This window comes from Sciurus carolinensis, chromosome 2, assembly GCF_902686445.1.
Source record: "Sciurus carolinensis chromosome 2, mSciCar1.2, whole genome shotgun sequence".
In the NCBI taxonomy this organism is placed as follows: domain Eukaryota; kingdom Metazoa; phylum Chordata; class Mammalia; order Rodentia; family Sciuridae; genus Sciurus; species Sciurus carolinensis.
In genome coordinates, this window is record NC_062214.1 from 15,430,624 (window position 1) to 15,453,423 (window position 22,800).

Here is a 22,800-nt window from a genome sequence, read left to right on the forward strand (position 1 = left end):
CTACATCACCAGCCCTTTGCTTTCCGTATTTTTTATTGATGCATTATAGTTGTACATAATGGTGGGTCAGATGCTCTTGAAATCATTGACACAGCTAGAGAATTGGACTTGAGGCTTTCAGGAATGCAGACTGGGCTGATGAGGAAACTGCTGCAGTTGCTGCTGCTGAGGATAAGTTACTACTACAGTTTGCACTGTTGCTACCTCTATACCAGGAAACCAGTTTTGTAGCTACCACCTGAAAGAGAGCTTCTGGTCCCTTTTATGGTATAGATGCATTTCTGGGTCACATTCCTGGCCCTAGTTCAGGGGAAGGAGGTAGACTCATCGTGGCTCATAAAGTAGCGGATTCCCTGACTATTGGAAGGAGCTTAGATGCCAGGCAACCAACCCAATAATATGTTTAGTACTACCCACAACAAAGAAAGACACCATCAACACGGAATGAGAGAGACTGGGTAATACCTGTAGGTTTGTTACATCTCTGTCTTTTTATGCACTGAGTTCAAAATCCAAACATCAAGAGGCCTTTCTGGTTAAGAGTGCCAGCTGCCCTTTGCTATTGAGGGTATTCATATGTCCAGGCTCCATTACAGTAGGAATGGATGGTTAATGAGATATCAGCACAAGTCGTTGGATGGAGCTTCTGGAAAAATACTTTATTTTTTTGTATTGGGGATTGAACTCACATCCCTGGTCCTTTTTTTTTTTTTTTTTTTTTTTTAAATCTTTTATTTTGAGACAAGTTCTAGCTCAGTTGCTGAGGGTCTGGCTAAATTGCTGAGGCTGGCTTCAAATTGCAATCCTCCTGCCTCAGCCTCCTGAGTTGCTAGAAAAGCACTTTTAATAGTGTCCTTTTATTCCCTCCTCTTACTTATTCCTTTCTTTTCCCTGTCCAGGACACAAAAGTGGAGACTAGAGAACCAGTAACCAACTTGTGATAATGTATCAACTCTAATATCAGAAGCCATTTGTCAAGAGACCCAGCAGAAGTACAGAAAGCCTCTGAGTAGCTAATGACCTGTCCTACCAGCCCAGGCCACCTAACATTGTCCTTCTATGTGATGGGGAAAAAAATACCTACTTCTTGTTCAATCCATCAAACTCATTACATTAAATCTTAGTAGCAGCTGAAAGTAACTCCTCCTATTACCAGCTGTCCTCAGAGGCTTCACAAGTGCTTCCTTAGCAGTCCAAGATGTCATCATCTTCTGGCGCATAGGAAAATCCCAGGAATGCACTTGAGGCCCCTGAGCTGCTAGCCATGGTATCAGGGGTACAGCCAATAGACTTGGATACTGCTTCTTGGGTGAACTCTGGGTCAAAGTGTTTCAAGTCAGCAGGTCCTGCCTGTCAACAGAAGCCAATAATGAGGAGGGGACACTGGGATCATAGCTGCCCAAGGAACCCAAAGCCCAGGAGAGGGGTGTCAGGCCTCCCCTCAGTGCCTCTTGGTGATCCACACTTAACCGTCACTTTCCCACGCATTTACATTAATCATCTTATTCCACGTGACTGATTTCTCTAACCCCCAGGCCCCCTGCCTGCTCTACACCAACCCTCAGACAAAGGTCTGTCAATCGACATATATTCACTGAATGTTTACCAGGCATTGTTCAGGACACTGGAAATATGGGAGAACAGACGAGAGCGAGCCTCTGCTTACTGGAGCTTACAGTATGTGGAGGGCAGGAGGATTGAACAGAGCATTTATATAGGTAGAGAGCTCAGGGTCCTAGATGGAGAAGATAAACGAGGGTAATACAGTAGACAGGGACGAGGGCCGCTTTAGCGACTTTGTAGGAAGAGTAATCTGAGAGATTGCAAAAATCATTACAGATTCTCCATTTACCATCCAGAGATGGAGGTTCTTTCTCCATCTTTTAAATAGGGGTTACAACTTGATTATGCCAATGGAACAACTGGCAAATCATCTGAGTGGAGGCTGGAAAATGGTGCCTTGGGAATCACCTCCCTTGCTGTGCTTGGAACACTGAGACCAGCCTGGGAACAAGCTCAGAATACTTTCTGGAAAGCGAGAGTCTACAGGAAGGAGGACCCAGGTGCCCTGGCAGCCTGCCAACTCCTAGACATGTAAGGCAGTTCTAGATCAATTCCATCCCATTGCTGACCACAGACATGAGAGAGCTCTACACAGAACAACTGACCTGGCCCAGATTGAAAAAAACACCATGAAATATGAACAAGATACAATATTGTTGTTTAAAGCTGGGGTTGTAGCTCAGTGGTAGAGCACTTGCCTAGTATGTGTGAGGCCCCGGGTTCAATCCCCAGCACCCCATAAGAAAAGATTGTTATTTGAAGCCACCTAGTTTTGGGGTGACTTGTTATGCAGCACGAACTAACCAATACTGTCTTTCTGCAAAGGTGACCCAATCAGAGGAAAAGATAACACCCCCTGGAGGTTGTGAAGTAAGCAGGTGAGCAAGTGGAAGGGTCTGCAGACCTGCTTTCACATGCAAGTCTTGGGCTCCAGAACCAAACATGCCATGGTTTCCAGCTTCTCAAAAGGGTCACAGGCCCAGTGTAGTGGCACACACCTATAATACCAGCTCCTTGGGAGGCCAAGGTAGGGGAATCACAAGTTCAAGACTAACCTGGGCAAATTAGCAAAAACCTGTTCAAAAGAAAAAAGGGTTGGGAATGTAGCTCAGTGATAGAGTGCCCCTGGGTTCAATCCCCAGTACAAAAAAAAAAGCCACTGGGCTCAGAGCTGCAAGACCAGAACATGGATCCTAGTTCTGGCCCTTGTTAATTGTGTAGCCCAAGTCAATGCAGTTCCTTTCTATCATGGGACCACCAAGAGCTAATGTTTAAACACTAACCACCTCCACCATGGATCAAAGAAATATAAATAAAAATGCTAAGAGATGCCACTTTTTATCAGATTTGCATAGTTAAAAATAAGAACAGCACGTGCTGCAGAAGTTGAGTAAGATGAAAACTCACCAGAAGACAGACAGGAGGAAGATTGTTCTCACTGTGGACAGGCATATGCAAACCAAGAGCCTGAAAATGGTGATTTTTTTGTTTTTGTTTTTGTTTTCGTTTGGTACTGGGGATTAAACTCAGGGGCACTCAACCACTAAGCCACAAACCCCAGCCCTATTTTGTATTTTATTTAGAGACAGGGTTTCACTGAGTTGTGTAGTGCCTCACTTTTGCTGAGGCTGGCTTTGAACTCATGATCCTCCTGCCTCAGCCTCCCAAGCCACTGGGATTACAGGTATGCGCCACCATACCTAATGGTGGGTGTTCTTTGACAGGGCAGTTCCCCATCTGAAACCCACCTTAAGAATATAACTAGAATTCTGGGCAAAGATACATAAAGATGTTCATCAGCACATTATGACATAAATAAATGGTAACAACCTAAAGTTCACCATGAGGAGCATAGTTGAGTAAGTTTTTTTATAGACATAAGATGGAAATATTATGCAGCCACTAAAAATAATATTTATATAAAGTTTCATATTGCATGGGGGAATAATAACATAGCCTTTAGGCAACAAAAAGGAAAAAGATTGTACACATACTCGTATATAGTCAAGCCTCTGCATCCATGGGAATCTATAACCATGGATTTAAACAACTGCAGATTGAAAATATTTTGGGAAAAAAGTGTATTGGTTCTGAGCATGTACAGACATTTCCTAAATAATATAGCATAACAAATATTTTCATAGTAATTACATTGTAAGCGGAATTGTAAGTAATCTAGAGATGATTTAAAGTACATAGGAGGGGCCTGGGGTTGTGGCTCAGTGGTAAATGCTTGCCTGGCATGTGTGAGGCACTGGGTTTGAATCTCAGCACCACATATAAATAAATGAATAAAATAAAGGTCTATCAACATCTAAAAAATGCAGATCAAAAATAAAGTACATAGGAGGATGTACATAGGTCATATGCAAATACTGTGCTATTTTATATAAGGAACTTGAGCATCCCACAGGGACAACTGTAGATAGATAGATAGATAGATAGATAGATAGACAGATAGACCAATACATACACACACACAATGTATGATTTACTATGTAAAACATACACACACACACACACACACACTCACACAAAGACTGGAAGCCTGCCAGCAATGGTTCCCCTTGGTTGGTGCGATACAAAGCATTTCCTCTCTGCTGCTTTGAAGTTCTCTGCTCTACACACTTTCTGCAAGGAATGCATGCCATTTTTATTGTCAGAGAAATGTCTAAAGCTATCTCCATAGGGCGAACCCCTGCCTGGGTGTGCAGTGTGACTCAGAGCACTTCACAAACTGGAAAGGGCTCTGCCATGAGGGTTATTGGTGCTCAAGATGAAGGAGCAGCTGCATGGCTCTTGCCCCAGAGCTGAGCTGGCAGAAGGGACTTGGGAGTGCTAGAAATGGTTCTGCCTCTAATTTTTGCATGTGACTTGGATAAAGTATCCAATCTTGTGGGCCCTCAATGTCCCCGTTGAGGCCAGGCACAGTGGCACATACCTGCAATCACAGTGACTCAGGAGGCTGAGGCAGAAGGATCACAAGTTCCAGACTAGCCTCAGTAATTTAGTGAGGCCCTAAGCAACTTAGTAAGACCCTGCCTTAAAATAAAAAATAAAAAGGACCGGGGATGTGGCTCAATGGTAAATTACCTCTGGAATCAATCCCTAGTACTAAGAGAGAGAGAGAGAGAGAGCAAGCTCAAATACTCTCCAGACTCCCACCAGTGCTAGGAATCCAGAATCCAAAATCCAGAATGCTAAGCCCTCTTACCACATTTGGGTTGAAAGGTGGAGTCAGTCTCTTGTGGTACAAGTCATCCCAGTTTATGGGACTGAAGAATACATGGTTCTTTATCTCCAGCTGCAAGAAGAAGGTGCTAATCAGAAGTAGCCCTCCCTCCCCACCCCCACATCCTCCTGAGTCCCAGCTCTGTAGCAACTGGCTTTTAACTGCATGGTCCCTTGCAGTTCTGGATGGTTTCCTGGGACAAGAGAGTGTTCTGCAACCAGGCTCTGGCCCCCACCATCATCCAAAACCCCCACTTCCATACCCTCCCCAAAGTATATCCACAACTGGGTACCCTCTCTGAGTACTTAGACCATTCTAGGCTCTGGAGGGAATGTCAGGGAAAGAAAACTGGTTCTGGGAGGGGTGGGGGGAAGCAAGTGAGCAGGAAGTTGGGGACCCACCCCTGACCCTGCATCAGTACTACATCTTGGGTCTTCCCAGAATGCAATCCAGAGAAATAGATGAAATAGACCCTCTCAGGAAGGTTTGAGAAATAAAGCCCCAAAAAAGCCACAAATTCCCGGAGACCCAGAAGTGAGGACTCAGCCCGGGGCATGCTTCATTACCTCTTTCCTTATCATAACCAACACAGGGCCAGTGCAGAGGCACGTGCCTGTAATCCCAGCAACTGAGAAGGTTAAGACAGGAGGATCGCAAGTTCCAGGGCAGCCTCAGCAATTTTGTGAGACCCTTAGCAACTTAGCAAGCCCCTGTCTCAAAATAAAATGTACAAAGGATTGAGGAATGGAGTTCAGAAGTAAAGTAGCCCTGGGTCCAATCCCCAGCAGCAAAAAACAAGCAAACTAGCAAAAAAACAAAATCCTCAACAACATTGGCACCCACTTCCCTCCCAGCAGGACCCGTTCTCTAACTCTGTTTCTCAAAAATTGAGTCTCCCTGTATCAGGACTGTGCTGTGAGCTAGTTGAAAAGTCAGACTCAAATATCTCCAGAAGAATACCCAAGAAATTAGTAATTTGTGCTTCCTCTAAATAGAGGCAGAGGGACTTTTTCTGGATACCCTTTCGTAGCCTCTGAATTTTAATCTGTGTGAATGAATAACCTATCCTAAAAATTATACATGTCTTTTTCTTTTCTTTTTTTTTTTCTTTTTTTTTTTTTTGCGGTACTGGGGATTGAACCCAGGGCCCTTGTGCTTGCGAGGCAAACACTCTTACCAACTGAGTTATATCCCCAGCCCAATAGGTAAGTCTTAAAGATGCAAATTTCCCTTGGAATGAGAGAACTTACCTTTCTGGGCAAGGATACCTATGGTTCTTTAAGCTGGGCAAACACCCCAAAAGTTCACTTCCCTAAATCTGGCGAGTCAAGCTTTGGTGCAAACACAAAACCTTTCCCTTCCATTACTGTCCATCTCTGCTTATTATTTCCTTCCTGACTTTTGTGATAATTGCATATGATCTTTATTGTTGTTGTTGTTGTTTTTGTCAGCCTCCTTCTGCCCCCACACTTAATAAGGGCAGAGACCTAGACTGTTAAATTTCTAGCACCTAGCTCAATGTCTGGCACATAGTAGGTGCTCAGTAAATATTGGTCAACTAAAAGAATTGGATTAAAGAAAGTAGACAGATGGTAGCAGTAGTGAATTTCCAATGGATGTGTGAGCAGACTGATTTTAGAGGAAAGCAGGAAGCATGTTGATGTACCACTGAGCTGCCTTTGCAGGGAGCTGGGAGCCCCAAAAGAGGCCTGTGCTCTAGCTGGCAGGTCACCTACAAAGTCTGCCTTGGAGCCCAGCCGTTGCCTCTGGTCCTTGTGGAGAAGGCCTTGCAGGAGGTCACAGGCTGCCACTGTCCGGCCCCCAGGGATCTGTAGCGGCTGGTGCAGAATGTTCTCATACATCTGGGACACATCTTGGCTGTAGAAGGGTGGCTGGTAAGAGAGGGAGAAGCTGGAAGGTCACCCAGGTGAACGTGGAAATGGGTCTCAGGGAGACTTGGAGCCAGTGGGTTTGCTAGGAGGATTCAGTCAGACCCATGGCACGTGCGCTGTGGCTCACATGGCACATGGGGAGAGATGGGACCTCCAGGCACCCGTCACAGGGGACAGACAGGGCTGCTGAGAAGGTCGCAAGGCTCTTACAGTGGGAGGTTTGCGGACCTCCTGGGGCATCCCCTGTCCCAGCTGTGCTAGTCCAGCTGTGCACCAGGCTTACCCTTTGACCTTCATCATTTCACTCCAGCCTCACAACCATCCGCTGAGAGGCTGCCGTTTTTCAGATGAGAATACGAAGTTCAGAGCAATTAAACTGCACAGCTAGGAAGACAGTCAGCCCCCAAACCATATTCAGGGTCCACTTCTCCTTTGCTGCTCCTCCTCCTCTTCCTCTATCAGTTGGTCCTTCTCCTGACCCCACACAGCCGGCTCCTTCGCCATGCCCCGCCCCCAGAGAAAACCTGGTCCACCAGGTGGAGACCTACACAGGCAACCCGGATGGGTTCTCAATCTATCGGAAGGACTGTGACCACTTTGGCCTTAGTTTCCCTCTCAGTAAAATAAGAACAACTCTGGGTTCTGTAGTCCCAGACTCCAAAGGCTGTATTGACGGGGCCAAGGTAAGTTGGTGTGCAAAAAACTGTAAAGTGCTAAACTAACATTATTGAAAAAAAAAATAGGTCTAACCTTTATATTCACTTTGGCATCACCTTTTATCACCCGGGGTGAGATGACTCGTTTAGTTCCCTGAACACAGCTTGAGCAAGCCCATGAAGGAGAGACTCCCCCAAGGCCTTCCCCAGAGAACATGTCCCTTATAGACAGGTGTGGCCCACTCACCAGGCCGTGCAGCATCTCGTAGAGGACAGCCCCTAAGCACCACCAGTCCACTGCCCGATCGTAAGGCTCCTTACGAAGCACTTCAGGAGCCAAGTACTGTTGGGGAAACACACTTATTTAAAAGGTGTTCAAGATGTGGAGAAAAAGGAATGCTTTTACGCTATTGGTGGGATTGTAGATTAGTCCAACCACTCTAGAAATCAGTATGCAGGCTCCTCAGAAGACTAGGCATGGAACCACTGTGACCCAGCTACTCCACTCCCTCAACATTGGTGCCCATGTATTCAGCCTTAAGAATTAAAGTCAGCATACTACCAGACACAGCGGCACACATCTGTAATCCCAGCAACTCTGGAGGCTGAGGCAGGAGGATAGCAAGTTCTAAGTCAGCCTCAGCAACTTAGTGAAGCCCTAAGCAACTTAAGTGAGATCCTGTCTCAAAATAAAAAGGACCAGGGATATAGCTCAGTGGTAGAGCCCCCCTGGATTCAATCCCCAGTCCCAAAAGTAAGTAAATAAACAGAGTATGCTATAATGATACCCATGTTTATAGCAGCACAATTCACAATAGCCAAACTATGGAACCAGCCTGGGTATCCATCAACAGATGAATGGATAAAGACAATGTGGTATATTCAGTCATAAAGAAAGATGAACGTATGTCATTTGCAAGAAATGGATGGAACTTGAGACCATCGTGTTAAGCGAAATAAGTCATACTCAGAAGGTCAAGAGTTGTATGTATTCTCTCATATGTGGAAGCTAAAGAGGAAAAAGGAAAAGAAAGATGGCGGTGATTCCGTGAAAAGCAAAGGGGAATCAGTAGGATAGGAGAAAGAGACCAGGCAGTGGGAAGAGGGAAGGAAGGGGGAAATGCTGGGGAGGGATGTGGGTCAAATTGTTATATCATGTGCCCGTGCTAATATTTAACAACAAATCCATCATTACATACAACCAAAATGTACCAGTAAAAATGGAGATTAAAAACAAAAAGATGCTCAGCCTCCGTTTCTCCATCTGTAAGTAAACCACTTAAAACAGAAGATCGGCAGAGGTGGAGCCAGCTGATACTCGCGGGGTGAGCACGTGTTCATTTGGCATCCGTTTGCCAAAGGCCTGGCTTGTGCAGGGCCCTGTGCCATATTCCGGGGACAGAGAGATCAGCAGGACTGCCCTCCACAGCTGCACAGCTGGACACCACAGGGAATGTGTAAAGGGGCTGCGACCCTGGCCGTGATCCGCTCACCAAGCCATAACCCTAGTTCAGAAGTGTATCTAGCAACTTTATTTTTGCTCAAGGGGTGCTTTTCTAATTAGTGTGTCCAGCGTGGGTGTCTTCTAGTGTGTACAGAGGCATCTAAGGAGCTCTCAGTGTCTTAGCAATGGGAGCGCCCCAGAGTGCTCACAGTGCAGTGGGGACACTAATGGACAAAATCTCCCTCATACACTTGTACTGAAACCTGAGTGGCAGAGAAGAAGTCAGGAAAGTGTGACATTTCAGGAGTGCTTGCCACACACCTGTGGCTGGCATGAAGAGAAACCCGAGGCAGAGCTGTGCCTTCTTCTGAACCCCAGAGCTTGGCGGCCTCTTAACCTGGGATCTGTGCCAATGAGGAGAGTGAGCTCAGCAGCAGGCAAAACTACCCTGAGAGACATGGTGTGGGTCTGCAGAAGGGCAGAGTCACACAGACCTGAGCCCTTCTTGGTGAGGTCTCAGGCAGGTCAATTAAACTCTCAGAACTTCAGTTTCCTCATCCACAAAATGGGGATGCAGAATCCCTCCTGGTGTCTGGTGTAAGGCCACATGCAAGCCCTTGAACGAGGGAGCCATGATGGTTACTCTTGTCTGCACCCCCTGAAACAGTGGCAGTGGAGTTGTGGAAGACATGCACTGGGGCCATGTGTCTCCTACACAAGTCAGGATTACATATCCCCTGGCAGTGACCAGCTGCCAGCTCCTGGCCATGTCCAGGGACTGGATGTCTTGGCTACCAGGATTTGGAGGGCCAACCTTATTCAGGGAACACTGTCCACCCACAAACATAAACAATAGCTCCTGTTCAGAGAGGATATCTGTCCATCAGCCACTCTGGTTCCTGACCAAAGAGGCCCACCTGAGAGTTGAGGCCCAGGTTTCTAAGCCTGTGGGGTAAACCACAGAGGCTCAAGTGCTGGCCAGTGCAGGTGGAGAGGAGCTACCCAGCCTTGCAGCCTCGGCCCTGAAATCCGTCCAAGTCTATGGGATCCCCTGCAGGTCAAAGATCCAAGGTCCAAGCCTCGGGGGAGCTCAAGGAAAGATCATAATCCCATAGCTGCAGGGAGTCTGGGCCTCCTGTGTGTGGAGAGTCATGCAGAATTACCACTGAGATCCACACATTTGACCCTCCAGGCTCAGTGACCAGAAGAGGGAGGTGGACCATGTGTCCGACACTCGTGAGCCCCTGTTGCATGTGGACTTTTCCCTGTGAAGCAATGCCATTCGGTACAGCAGCCAAAAGCCATGTGTGGCTACTGAGCACTTGAAATGTGACTAGTACTCCCAGTCAGATGTGTGACAACTATAAAACACACGTTTGACCCCAAACGCTTGGAAACACGAACAGTTCAATAATTTGTATACTTATTGTATGTTGAAATGAGAATATTTGGAATATATCGGGTTAAATAAAGTGTAGTTAAAATTAATTTTACCTGTTCCTGGGGTTTTTCATTGGTGGTGCTTTGTTTTGTTTGTACTAGGGATTTAACCCAGGGTCACTTTACCACTGAGTTATATTCCCAGACCTTTTTATTTTACTTTATTTTTTAAATTTTAAGACACGATCTCACTTAGTGGCTTAGGACCTTGCTAAGTTGCTGCAGCTGAAGAACTTGTGATCCTCCTCCGTCAGATCTGAGTCGCTGGGATTATAGGCATGGGCCACCACGCCAGCTTGTTTTGGTTTTGAGATGGGGGTCTCACCATGTTGCCCAGGCTGGCTGGAACATGTGACCACCCAGCCTCAGTCGCCCGGGTAGCTGGGATCACAGGCATGTGCCACTGTGCCCAGCTCTCCCCTGTTTCTTTGTTTTATTTTTGCAGTGCTGGTGGTTGATCCCAGGGCCTCACACATGCTGGGCAAGGGCCGTACCACTGAGCTACACCCCCAGGCTTGTCCTTTGACTTTGAAAATGTAGCTGCAGGGAAGTTTGAAATAGTGTCTGTCGGTTTGAATGTTATTTCCCTTGGACAGCAGAGCTTCACCAGAGCTGGCTGCGTCCTTGCCTCTCCAGGGTCTCTCCATTACACAGAGGAGGAAACCAAGGCTCTATACACAGCTGGCTGGTGTGGGTCGCGGGGGCGGTGCCTGGCAGATGGCAGAAGCCCCTCAGCTGTAACCTGATGGCTCTACTCAGGAGCTGTGGCCTTGGCCATCCATGGCCCGCCCTCTCCTAGGACACACACACTTACCTCAGGGGTGCCACAGAACGTGGACGTGGTGTCCTCAGGCTCCACGCCTTCCTTGCAAAGGCCGAAATCTGTCAGCACCACGTGTCCCTGAGGATGAGAGACGGCAGGGGCTGGAGGCTGGTCTATGTCCCGCCTTAACCCCAAAGCCCAGGTGCCACAGTGCAGGCAGTGGCTATGGATCTGATGCCCAGGCACAGGCTGGAGGCTCCACTCAGACCCAGGGCTTCGAGAGGACCGCAGGGCACAAGGTGGGGACATGCCATTCTCCTGTCTTTCTAGCTCGGCATGGACTCACCCAGGCCCAGAACAGTGAAACTCCAGGAGGTCCTGGCTGGACAGCAGCCACGTGAGAGAAGGCCCTGTGCAGCGTGTGGGGTGTGGAGTGGGTGGACACTGCGACTCTGCCTAGCCCTCCCCTGCTGAAGCTGCCACCCGCCACGGCTGGGCCCTGCCCCCTCCCTCGGGTAATCCATGTCCAGTGATAGGTTGGCGCTCCGGGCCTTGACTTGGGACAATCCTTAAGATCCATCCCAGCTTGGGTCCCCATCCCTGTGAAATCGGCTGAGGCCTTGCTTGCAGCCACCATGCAGGTGAGATTTTCCCTCTGCCCAGCCCTGTCTTCTTCACCCCTTAAAGCTGTATCTCCCCAATAAACCTGCTCTCACCTCTCCATCTCAGATTCTATTTCCAGGCAGACTGTCCTCCTGGTCCAAGACAAGGAAAGACTCTAAAACCCACCAACCCTCCCATCTCACGGACCTCGTATACACATGTGCACACACACACATGTGCATATAATGCACACATACGTGAGTAAACTTGCGTGGGCACCCAAGCATGTGCATACAGAAGTGCACCCTCTCCCTGTGTGCATGCATGTACAACACATGCACACCCACGCACACAGACACATGATCAGAGAGCTCTCTCACGCACACACCAACCTGGCAGTCCAAGAGAATGTTCTCTGGTTTTAGGTCCCTGCAGAAAATAAGAGAAAACAGCCTGGTGGAGTCTCCGCTCCATAGTGAGAGAGTTGGGGACCCTGGGTCCTGGCAGGAGAACCATTCACCGAGGTTCCCAGAGTGCAGAGGGAAAGCCTAGGGAGGCTGGGCACTTGGCTCTCGGAAGGAGGACACCCAACCCTAGTCCTCTGGGATCGGAATGTAGGGGTCCACACAACCCCTGGCTGTTGGGACAGGAAGGCCCTGGCCTGGCTCTGAGCCACAGTCCATCCTCACCTGTAAATGATGTTGAGGGAGTGCAGGTAGCCGATGGCGCTGGCCACCTCGGCAGTGTAGAACCTGGCCCGGGGCTCCAGGAACCTGCGCTCCCGCTGCAGGTGGAAGAAGAGCTGAGGAGAAGGAGGCGTGTGAGAGGGGCTCTGGCTCCAGCTTCTAGGGCACCCACAGAGGAGTCGCCATGGCCAGAGTGGCCGTGGAAGGAGAGAGTTTCCAGCATTGACGAAGCACAAACTGTGCTCCAGGCTCCGAGTCAGGCCTTTGCGTCTTATCTCATCCTCATGACGACCGTCAAGGTATCAAAGAGGTCACCAGTTTCACATAAGAGCGAAGTGGGAGGTGTCTCGCTCAAGGTCACAGAGCTCATAATTGGCAGAGCTGGAATTTGAAACTGGGTGGTTTAAGGATGTGCCTTTCTCCAACCCAAGCCATACACCCAAGCCCTGTCACACGAAGGTCAGGATACATCTCCCAATGGGTCAATGCCTGGTCTATTTTATTGACATGCAGAGCCCTTTACTTAGGGATGCAGGACAAAAACTCCCCTCTTGGCTTCAGACCAAAAACCATTCAGTCACAAGTTCAATCTGGGGTCACTGAGGGAAGTCCCACTAAATCTTGCCGTCTTGCCCAGTGAAACAGAGTGAAGTCCAAGAGGGAGCCAAGTTTGTCCTGGCCATGCTTCTGGTCACCAGGTGGCTCCAATTATGACAGTGACAAGTTAACCCCCTGTCCTACGGCCTATGGTATCAAAGGGCAGTGTTGGAAATCTTGACCAGAGAGCATCTCTTAGTATCAACCTTTCCCGGGTCAACTGAAGGGGGTCTGTGGACAGTTTTGTGAGAGAAAGGCAGGAAAGCAGCATTCAGGCCTGGTGTGGACTGTGTGACCTTGAGCAAGTGATTGACCTCCCTGAGCCTCAGTTTCTTCAGCTACAAAATGGGTCTATTGAAAGGATGAGGTGAGACCATTCTTATTACATAGTGGGCTTGCGGGATGGATGCCCTCCCTTGGACCGCTGGTCGCTCACCTCTCCTCCATTGACATAGTCGAGTACAAAGTAGAGCTTCTCAGGTGTCTGGAAAGAATAGCGCAGGCCCACAAGGAAGGGGTGCCGCACGTTCTTCAGGAGCACGTTGCGCTCCGCCATGATGTGGCTCTGCTGTGGAGTCAGATGGGTCCATGTCACAGCTATGGTCTCTCTCATCTCACTCAGCAGAGCCAGCATGACCTTGCTATTGGAGGTTGTCCTGCCCAGGACTTTCTTAAGCTCCTGCTCAAACATCCACAATGGCTCCCTAGTGCCCTTCAAGCCAAGCCCAGTCTCCTTGCCTAGTATTCAGGGCTCAGCATGATGGCTTCATCCCCACCTGCTATGTACTGGTATAACTTCAACCCCTGGATCCGCAGTCCCTGCCCCACCTCGGCCACCAGGGAGACTGAGGCAGGAGGATCACAAGGTCAAGGCCAGTCTCAGAAACTTAATGAGACTCTAAGCAACTTAGCAAGACCCTGTCTCAAATAAAAAATTAAAATGACTAGGAGTTAAAAAAAAAAAAAGGGGCTGGGAATGTGACTCAGTGGAAAAGCACGTCTGGGTTCAATCCTCATTACCAAAACAAACAAACAAACAAACAAAGTGTATGTGATACCTGCATAAGTGAGTTTCAGGGAAAAATCTTTAAGGAAAAAAAAAGCCATGTGCTATCTATATTCACATCTCTGCTCTTGCTATTTTCCCTGCCTGGACATCCATCCTCTTTTCGGACCACCAGAATGCTATGTCAAGGCCAACTACAATGCGTCTCCCTCCAAAAGACCTCCCCTCCCACCCCTTGAAGTCCTTGTGTGTGTTAATCACTCTTCCCCCTGAGTCTCCTGACTGGATCAATCAATCCTCTCTCCCTGTCCTCCTGGTGGGGTTGGGTGTTAAAGGGACTCAAGTTGGCTGAGTATCTAGAAATCCAGGTTGGCCATGGCTTGAAAGACCTTTGGAGAATATAAGGTGTGGCCCCACAAAACGTGTCAGCCTGGAGAGGGCAGAAAGGGTGTCCATCATGGAGCCCTGGATTTCCATGGGAAGTCAGAGGCCTGGGTTGGTTCTCCTGAACGCCCTGAAGGTGAGCAGCCTCACCTGCCTTTCTGGAGAAGGGCCATAATCCTGGACACAGCTGGAGCCCCTGCTGTGACCCCCTGTGTACAAGGTCCCCTGGAGGTGGAAGCCATCTTTGGAAGCTACTCAGGAGGTCAAGAAGCAGAAGTGCGTGTGCCCGAGCTGCGGTACCTCTTTATTCTTTAAGATGGACTTTTTCTGCAGCACCTTCACTGCGTAGAACATCCCATCCGACTTGCGCTTGGCTAGGAGGACCTGAGCATGAGCAGGGATATAAGCCCTCTGGTGACAGGAGGTGGCTCCAGCCCTGTCCTACTTGCATTCTGCAGTTCGCAAGCTCTCTCTGCGTTCATGCAAGTGGCGGGCAGGAGGGCAGGAGGTCGCCCACCCCCACCTCCCCACTCACCTTCCCATAGTTCCCTTTGCCAATGACTTTGAGGAAGTCGAAGTCTGTGGGCCGGGCACTGGGGACAAGGAAAAAACATGATGGGCATTTGCAAGCTCAGGAAAGCTAGTTCCTAAGCGCGAATCCAGGCTTCTTTTTAACTTTGGAGCCACGCCTCTTGCCCCTGAGAACGTCCTGTCCTCCCTGCCCAGAGAGGCTTGCAAGACTCACCCTTTACCCCACGGGGCTCCAGTTAGCAACAGGCAGGGAGAGAAAAGCAGACACGCTACAGAGAAGGCAGGCATCTGGCCCCCCAGCACTGGAGGGGCAAGAAGTTGGGAAGCTGCTAACAGGGCAGGTGCTGGGGGCTTCCCACACAGAAGGTTCGATATAGGCAAAGGCTGGAGAATTAGCAGAAGATGACGCTGGGGCAGAGCCCTGGGCCCAGAAGGCAGAGGGCCTTCAACACCAGACCAGAAAGCTTGGATTTCATTCCCAAGGCTCGAGGAGCCAGCTCTGAGGGGAGCCAGGTGGGAAAGTCAGTTGAGAGACCAGAACTCACTTTGGGTTGGCTGAAGGCCCCAGGTTGATGTTCCCATTGGCTCTGGAGGGCTGAAAACATTTAAAGGAAGAGGTGATTAAGATTGGTCAGCCTCCTCCCTTTCCCTGGGCTGGGCTCTGGTCAATTCTCCAACACCTCCACCAGACTGCTTCCCTCCCTCCCTTCCTTCTTTGGTTTCCTTCCACCCTTCTCCCCATCCATGTGTCCACCCCAGCCAGACAACCACCATGGAACCTGCTTTTCACAAGAACCTTCAACAGCTGTTGGCTGTTAGATGCTAATTGTAAGGCTGAGAAACTGAGGCCAAAGAGCTGTGGTCAGGGTCTTACAGGCAACCAAGCTGGGACTTGAATACTCCTGTCTTCTCAATCAACTCCATAATTTTGCTACCTCATATACTTCTTGAAGCCCTTGCCCAAATCTCTCCTCAGCTCACTCTGCAAATGGCCCACCTCCATGAGCTCACGATGACCCTGTCACTTCCCAGTCCTGGTCTAGGACAGCCCAGGGGGCTGACTGGTGTCTCCATAAATTCCCTCAACCTTGGAAGAAAGTGAGCTTCCTGGTTGAGACCATGAGCCACTCACCTGTGGGCTAGGGATCCCGATAGGGCTAGAGGCCATTCCGAGGCTGTGATCGTGTGGGTTCTGGGAGTACAGGGAGGAACAGAAGTGAGAGAGCCCCCATCCCAAGCATCAGGCATGGCTGCCTTCTCCCTCCTCCCCAACCCCGAACCCCCGCCATAGCCTAAGCAGCTTCTTTCCCAGAGTCCTTCCTGGAGAGATACGAAGTGATACCTCCTGAGCCCAGCCTTTCTCACCAAACATCTCACAAGGGGCGGCCCCTTTCAGGCTAGGTCTTTTCAAAAGTTGGGGACAGCTAGGGCAGCAAGATCCCTGAAAGTCATGGCAGCTCCAGAATGCCAGGATGGCAGGGGCAGCAAGTAGTCCCCAAGCTTAAATCCTTCCCACCCCCGCCTCTCAGGCGGACACCTGAGGCCTAGCGAAGGACTTTCCCACAGTTTGTGAGGGGCAGACTGTGCTCCCCAGACTACCATATAGGCATGTTGGTGACTCTGGATTCCTGTGGACGGTCCCCAACTGAGCTCTGTGCTGACTATAATCCCCTTGCCATGAGGACTTCTGCCCAATGCCCAGGAACAGCAGCTGCCCTGGGGACCTCAGACCGGATCCCCAGAGAGCCACAAGACTGGCCAGTGCCGATTTGAGGTCAGGCAGTGGAGGGAGTGGCCGGCAATGTCCTCCCTGCCCTCGCCCTGCAGCACGGAAGAAGCCAGCATATTCAGACCCAGCTCAGAGTGCTCAGGACCCCACAGCCCCTGCACCTCCCACTCAGAAGGTCAAGGCTGAGAGCCAAGATCTCACCTGAGAGCCCAGTTGCTCATGGGGTTCTGGAAATTTTACATTCCAAGACCACAGCTTTGACCTGCTGTGGGGCCTGGGCCGCAGCCTTGTCTCTCTGAGTAGAAACCACCCATCTGTACAAGAGTGGCCTGGAGGCTTCACCCCGTGGCTGTCTTGGGAGCCGAGAAAGTGACCATAGGGGAGGGAGGGAATCCTCCAGCCAGGCCGCTCTGAGAAGCCCGGCCCTGCGGCGCCCCAAGGGAGGGAGCCGCAGAACAGGGAGGACAGCCAGCACCCAGGGCGGAGTTCCTGCTCACGCTGCAGCTCCTTCAGCAGCCCTGTCCTCTCTGGCCACACATACCTGAGCAGCTGAGGAGCGCTCTCCGGGAGAACCAGCAGCTGGAGCCGAGGACAGGCGGCGGACAAGAGAGCCTCACAGTGTTCTCCCAACAAGGGCCGATGTGTCCGTGCCTGGTGCTGCTGGGCCCAGCACGGAGCTCAGAACTCCCAGCGGCAGCTAAGGGGCTGGCTGATGTCACACGGCATCCAGCAGAGCTTAAGACAAGACAGGAGACTTCTATTCCCTCGGGGACATCACCTCCCCTGGGGGGCATGCGAGGGGTGGGCAATAGCCCCAGAAGAGCCTGGACACCCTGGGGATTTGTTGGAATATAGGGAACTGTGTGTCGTGTGCATGTGTAAGTGTGCATGTGTCAGCGTGGCCCTGTGTTTCAGGTGTGTGTGTGGGTGGGTGTGTAAGAATGTGTGTGTCAATGTGACTGCAGTTGTACATTTTTGTCAGTGGGTGTCATTGTATTTCTGTGCCTGTGGTTGGTTGTGGATGTGCTTCTGCATGACTGTGGAATGGTCAGTGTGTATTTGTGTACGTGTTAGTGTGGTTGTGTGGGGAGGTGGATGGGAGTCTCCAGATGTGTATGAATTTCTGTCCCTGTGGGTGTGTGACCGTAGAACTACAAGTATGTGTACCAGTACGTCCGCTTGCATCTGTGTCCATACTGGTGTATATCAGTAAGTTTCTGGGTGTGTGTGCATGCTCGTGTGCACACATGTGCAGGGAGCCCGTCTGTAAGAACATATGATCCAGCAGCCTATCCAGGAGCTGCGTAGACCATGTGGGCTGAAGCCCAAGAACTTGCAGCTGTTTCAGAGAGGCAGAGCTGGGTCTTGCTCTGTCACTGCTGGGCACGTGCCCTTTGAGTCATCCCTGCCCAGGCCAGGGCTGAGTGGCCCATAGCTCTCCCGATGTGTAAGAAAGCGTCCCATGGCACCCTGGCACGTGAAGGCCTTGCTGTCTGGTGAGATCATTAGGTTCTCACAGGACCATTTCTGCTCCCTGGGGCTCCTGAGGGGTGAGCTAATGTTCTAGGGAATGAGCCCAACACAGCCCCTGTCCTTCTGGAACTTTCTGTGTGGCTATAACCCACTCCACAGGAGGGACCCCCAGAGCTGGGGCAGAGGGGTTGGTCAGGAAGGAAACTGAGCCCAGTGGCCTCAGGAGCTCCCGGCAGGCTCTGAAACGCAGGGCCCCTGGAGGCATTGGCCCAAGAAAACGCCAGTGAATAGTATCAAAGTCTTTCATCTTTCCACAAAATAGAAATGTTGAACCAATACACAGATCTGCAGGACGTCATGTTGACAAAACACATGGCCAGAACAAGGGCATTTCTTTTCAATAACAAGACCCTGGCGGGCCCTTCATTCAGTAACACTATTTATCAGAACAAAATAACTGTGACAATTATATGCACCCCACAGGGCACTTCAGAACGCTGCCATCCGCGATGACTCCCGTTCCTGACCTTACACCCTGTCCAGATACTGTCCATTTCTCTGTTCTCCTTTTCAGTTAAACTCCTCAAAGGAGTTGTCTGGACTCAGTGTCTCTGCTCCTTTTTTTCTTCCTTGAACCCACTCCAAACAGGCTTCCATCCCAACAGTCTAGTAAACCAGTGAACAGAGATCTCCATGTGCCAAAGCCAGTGAGGAGTCCTCCCTCCTCCTCTTCCTCAACTTCTCTGCTGCAGAGGAAGGTTGGCCTCAGGAGCTTCCGGGGTCCTTCTAGTCTCTGCCTGCTCCTTCTCCATCTCTTACACTGAATCCCCTTCCTCTTTATCCTTCAATCCTGGCTTAGTATCTACACTCATTCCTTATTTTGATCAACTAAGGAATCAGTTTAGTGGCTTTACCAACTATATTCAGAAGCTCCCAAATTTCTCTATCTAGCTCTGATTCTCTCCTGAACTCTGGACCAACTGCTTCCTTGGCACTTCATTAGTTAGATATCTCAAGGGAACTGGGATTGAACTCAGGGGCTCTCGACCACTGAACCACATCCCCGGCCCTATTTTGTATTTTATTTAGAGACAGGGTCTCACTGAGTTACCGTAGTGGCTCACTTTTGCTACGGCTGGCTTTGAACTCGCAGCTTTGAACTCGAGCTGCTGGGATTACAGGTGTGTACCATCATGCCCGGCAAGAACTCAGTCTTAAAATGGACAAAATAAGTCATGACTTCCATTCCTTCTACTCTGCCCCAGCCTGGTCCTCCCTGTAGGGTTCTACTGCCTATATAAAAGTTCAAGTTAGCAACTCAGAATCATCCTGGAAACTTAATACCCTCATACCACTTCCATTCTCATTAAAGTCCCATTAAGATATGTCCAGAAAATAAAACCTGCACAAGAGGGAGACATCTGTGCTTCATGTTAATTGCAGCACTATTTGTGATAGCCGACATACGGAATGAGGCTAAGTGTCCATCGATGGAGGAGTGGATTAAGAAATGAGGGTGGGGGCTGGGGAGATAGCTCAGTTGGTAGAGTGCTTGCCTTGTAAGCACAGGCCCTGGGTTCGATCCCCAGCACCGCAAAAAAAAAAAAAAAAGAAAGAAAGAAAGAAACGAGGGTGATATATGTATAATGGAATACTATTCAGTCATAAAAAGGTTGAAATCCTCTCATTTCTGGCAACACAGATGAAACTGGCAGACATTATGTGAAGTGAAATAAGCCAGGTACAGAGAGACAAATAGTGCATGATCTCACTCTTTTGTGAATTTTTTTTAAAGTTGTCATAAGAGTTAGAGAGTGGAAAGTAGAATAGTGGCTACCAAGCCTGGTGTGGCGGCTGAGGCAGGAGGATCATAAATTGGAGGCCAGCCTCAGCAATGTAGCGAGACCCTGTCTCAAAATAAAAAGTTAAAAGGGCTGGGGGTATAGCTTAGTGGTATAGCACCCCAAGTTCGATCCCTGTTATCACCAAAGAAAAAAAAGGAAATCAGATTATGTGCCTTCTTTGCTCAAAAACTCTAGTGTCTTCTTGTCATACTTAGAATTGAAGTTCTGAGTCTCCACCGAGTTCTTATGAGATTGCACACAGGAGACACCTGGGCTCATCTCCATCTCCAGCCGCGTCTTCATTGCTTCCTCACGCCCATCCCCCCATCCTCAACTGTCCAGCATCCACCTGCCTATCCATCCTACCCAGCAGCTTGGGTTTTCTCTCCGTCCCTGAAACACACCAAGTGCCCTCTGGTCTCTGCCCCTTGCGCTTACTTTTCCCTTTTCCTAGAAAGTTCTTCCCCAAGACATCTGCATGTCTGAACATCACAGAGATCTCTACTTCCATGCCACCTCCCAGAGAGGCCTGTGCTGATTACAGGTGCCAGGTTGTAATGGTTTTTCTGGGACTTAGGGCTGTCAGTGCTAAAACCGGTACTGTCCTGGCCACACGAGGGTGGCTGGTCACTAACAATAGCAGTCCCACCTCTTCCCTACCCTCTTTCTCTCTTTTTATTTTTCTTTGTAGCACACGTATTGCTCTGGTACCTTATCAAGCCACTACTTAAATGGTTTTGTTTTCTGTCTCAAAAGAGAACATCAGTTTCACAAGGGTGAAGATCTTTCTAGTTCACTACTGAATCTTCGCCATTTAAAACAGGCCTGGAAGTGATAGATGCTCAGGACATATTTGACTAAGGAAATCAGGAATGGATTGATAAATTATGGCACATACATAAAGTGAAAATTCCACAACCAAAAACTCCCTATAAACCTACATTAGTCAAAATGAGAACATGTATCTGATGCAATCTCAAGCAAAAAAGCAAATTTCAAAATGGCACATACAAAACAAGTATGTGTCCATGTGTATTCATGTGTCTAACCACACACGCACACACACACACACGCACACACAAAGGTGGGAGGCCATGGCAGTAGGTTCTTAGGTTGCTTTTATTGTTACTTTTGACCTGCTGCATAAAATTCTGTGTTGTGTAAAATTTCTCCAGATGTTGCTGTTTGGTTACATTTAAATATGAAGTCCCTATGGGAACTTGGACACACCATTGCCCACTCCGCCCTCTCCCATTGCCTTGACCATGACTCCCACTCCCGAGCATCTCTCACTTCTTCCCTCTTTGCACCACTGCCTGATTATTTGGCTAGAGGTCAGGCATTGAGATCTCCTGACTGTCCTGTGGTGGCCCCTGTGAGCTCCCTCTGGGCATCTCAAGCCTGTCCCTCCCACCCCTGACTTGCTGCACCCGAGACCTGCCTTCCTCTGCCCGGTCACTTTGTGAACCTGCAGAATGGGGTGGGGTAGGGGCACTGCTGAGTTCTCTTTCCCTGGAACATTCCCCCTCAGCCTGGTCTGCTTGGCTGACCCTGTCATGGGACCTGGTAGCCTCGCCAGCGCTTCCTTCCTTCTGTTTTTTGGCACCTGCCTCCCCCACTGTCCTTTATTCCCTGTGCAGCTCAAGGGCCAGCTTGCTCTGAGGCTGTTCCCACCGCCCCACGGGTTAGAAACTGTCATCATCCTGCTCCGAGGAGGAGGCGGAGGCTCGCAGCAGGGAAGTGAGTTGATCAAGACCCAGGTCAATGAATCGTGTAACTAGAATTTGAACCCAGGCAGTCCCACTCCCCAAACCATGGTCTGGACTTCCCAAAGAAGTCAGGAAGTTAGGAAAGGGAGGAGTGAACGTGGGGAAGGAGTGAGGACGTCAAGGTGAGCCAGGGAAGAGGGGAGCAGGTGGTGCAGTTCAGAAGGGGAGGAAGGAGGAGCGGAGGGAAGAAGTTAGAAAAGAAAACCAGGGGGGAAGAAAGGGAGGGAGGCGAGATGTTAGAAAGGAAAAAGAAGGAAGGGCCCGAGGAAGGAGGGAAAGGAAACAGGCAGTCAGGAAGGAAACTAGTTAGGCAGCTAGTTAGTCCACTCAGCAGGTGAACAGGCAGGCAGCAGGCGGCTGCTCACAGCTGGCCTCTCACCTGGAGACTCTGGGTCCCGGTGCCGGTTCTGGGGAGCTCTGCCCCCTCTTGCAGCATGGTCCTTCTGTCCTGAAACCCAATCCTGACTTGCCGAGTGAGCACCCTTCCCAGGCAGGAGTGACCTGTCACCCAGTCGCCTGACTCTCGAACGGGCTGGAGTTCAACCTCCCAGCCCTGCCAGCTGGGAGCTGGCTTTGGGGCCTTTCAGTTATTAATTAACTGCTGGACAGGATTACCATGCTGGCTGCACCCACTGGCGGCTGGACAACCCCGCCCTGGGGTCCCTCTGACCTTTTAAAAGGTACTTCACAACTTACGTTGTGTCACCTTGGGCAAGTGACTTAGCTCCCAGAGCCTCGTGTGGACTGGGGATGGTGCAGGCACCTCCTGCTGGGAAAGTCCTGAAGCCCTTTCAACACTGTCCTGTGTCCCTTCTCCAAAAAGCCCTTCCAAGCGCAAAGGCCAACTCCTCCTCAGAGCCTTCCTATGCCGGTGGCTGAACCACTTCTTTCTCGGCACCTGGAGAACTGACAACGGAAAACTCACACAAGACTCTCTCCCACTGCTTCCCTGATGGGGGCCACCAGTCATGCCATCCTCGGAGAAATGGAGGACAGCAAAACCTCATGTCCTCAAATTGTCCTTCTCTGTTCCCATGAACCCAAGTTAAGCCTGGACCAGGATGTCCACAAATATCTTGAAGGACTCTGACTTTTTCTCATGTACTCTGGGAACTAGGGAAGGCAGTGCTATCCCTGGAGAGCTGCTTTCTGGCCTGTGTGTCAGGTTCTTTGGGATGCTGTTCATAC

General features: G+C 49.8%; 1 protein-coding gene and 1 non-coding gene across 7 annotated transcripts; both read right to left on the reverse strand.

Annotated features, from left to right (window-relative positions):
* Nucleotides 1–234: 234 nt before the first annotated feature.
* Nucleotides 235–22,128, reverse strand: Sgk2 (serum/glucocorticoid regulated kinase 2). Of its 6 annotated transcripts, none has more exons than XM_047542004.1 (15): nucleotides 21,992–22,128; nucleotides 17,068–17,261; nucleotides 15,930–15,989; nucleotides 15,343–15,392; nucleotides 14,802–14,859; nucleotides 14,567–14,650; nucleotides 13,313–13,441; nucleotides 12,283–12,395; nucleotides 11,986–12,022; nucleotides 11,042–11,128; nucleotides 7,591–7,686; nucleotides 6,532–6,687; nucleotides 4,778–4,867; nucleotides 2,971–3,030; nucleotides 235–1,350 (listed from the first exon to the last, which is right to left on the reverse strand). In XM_047542004.1, the coding sequence occupies exons 3-15, from the start codon at nucleotides 15,963–15,965 to the stop codon at nucleotides 1,186–1,188; spliced, it is 1,161 nt and encodes a 386-aa protein (XP_047397960.1). In that variant the 5' UTR covers nucleotides 15,966–15,989; nucleotides 17,068–17,261; nucleotides 21,992–22,128; the 3' UTR covers nucleotides 235–1,185. The 6 variants fall into 6 exon arrangements, with proteins under 6 accessions (XP_047397960.1, XP_047397959.1, XP_047397963.1 ...); XM_047542003.1 differs by having other exon boundaries at nucleotides 13,313–13,444; XM_047542007.1 differs by lacking the exon at nucleotides 14,567–14,650 and having other exon boundaries at nucleotides 13,313–13,444.
* On the reverse strand, nucleotides 5,916–5,991 carry Trnaa-cgc (transfer RNA alanine (anticodon CGC)). Its single transcript has one exon. It is a non-coding gene; the product is annotated as a tRNA-Ala (tRNA).
* Nucleotides 22,129–22,800: the final 672 nt, after the last annotated feature.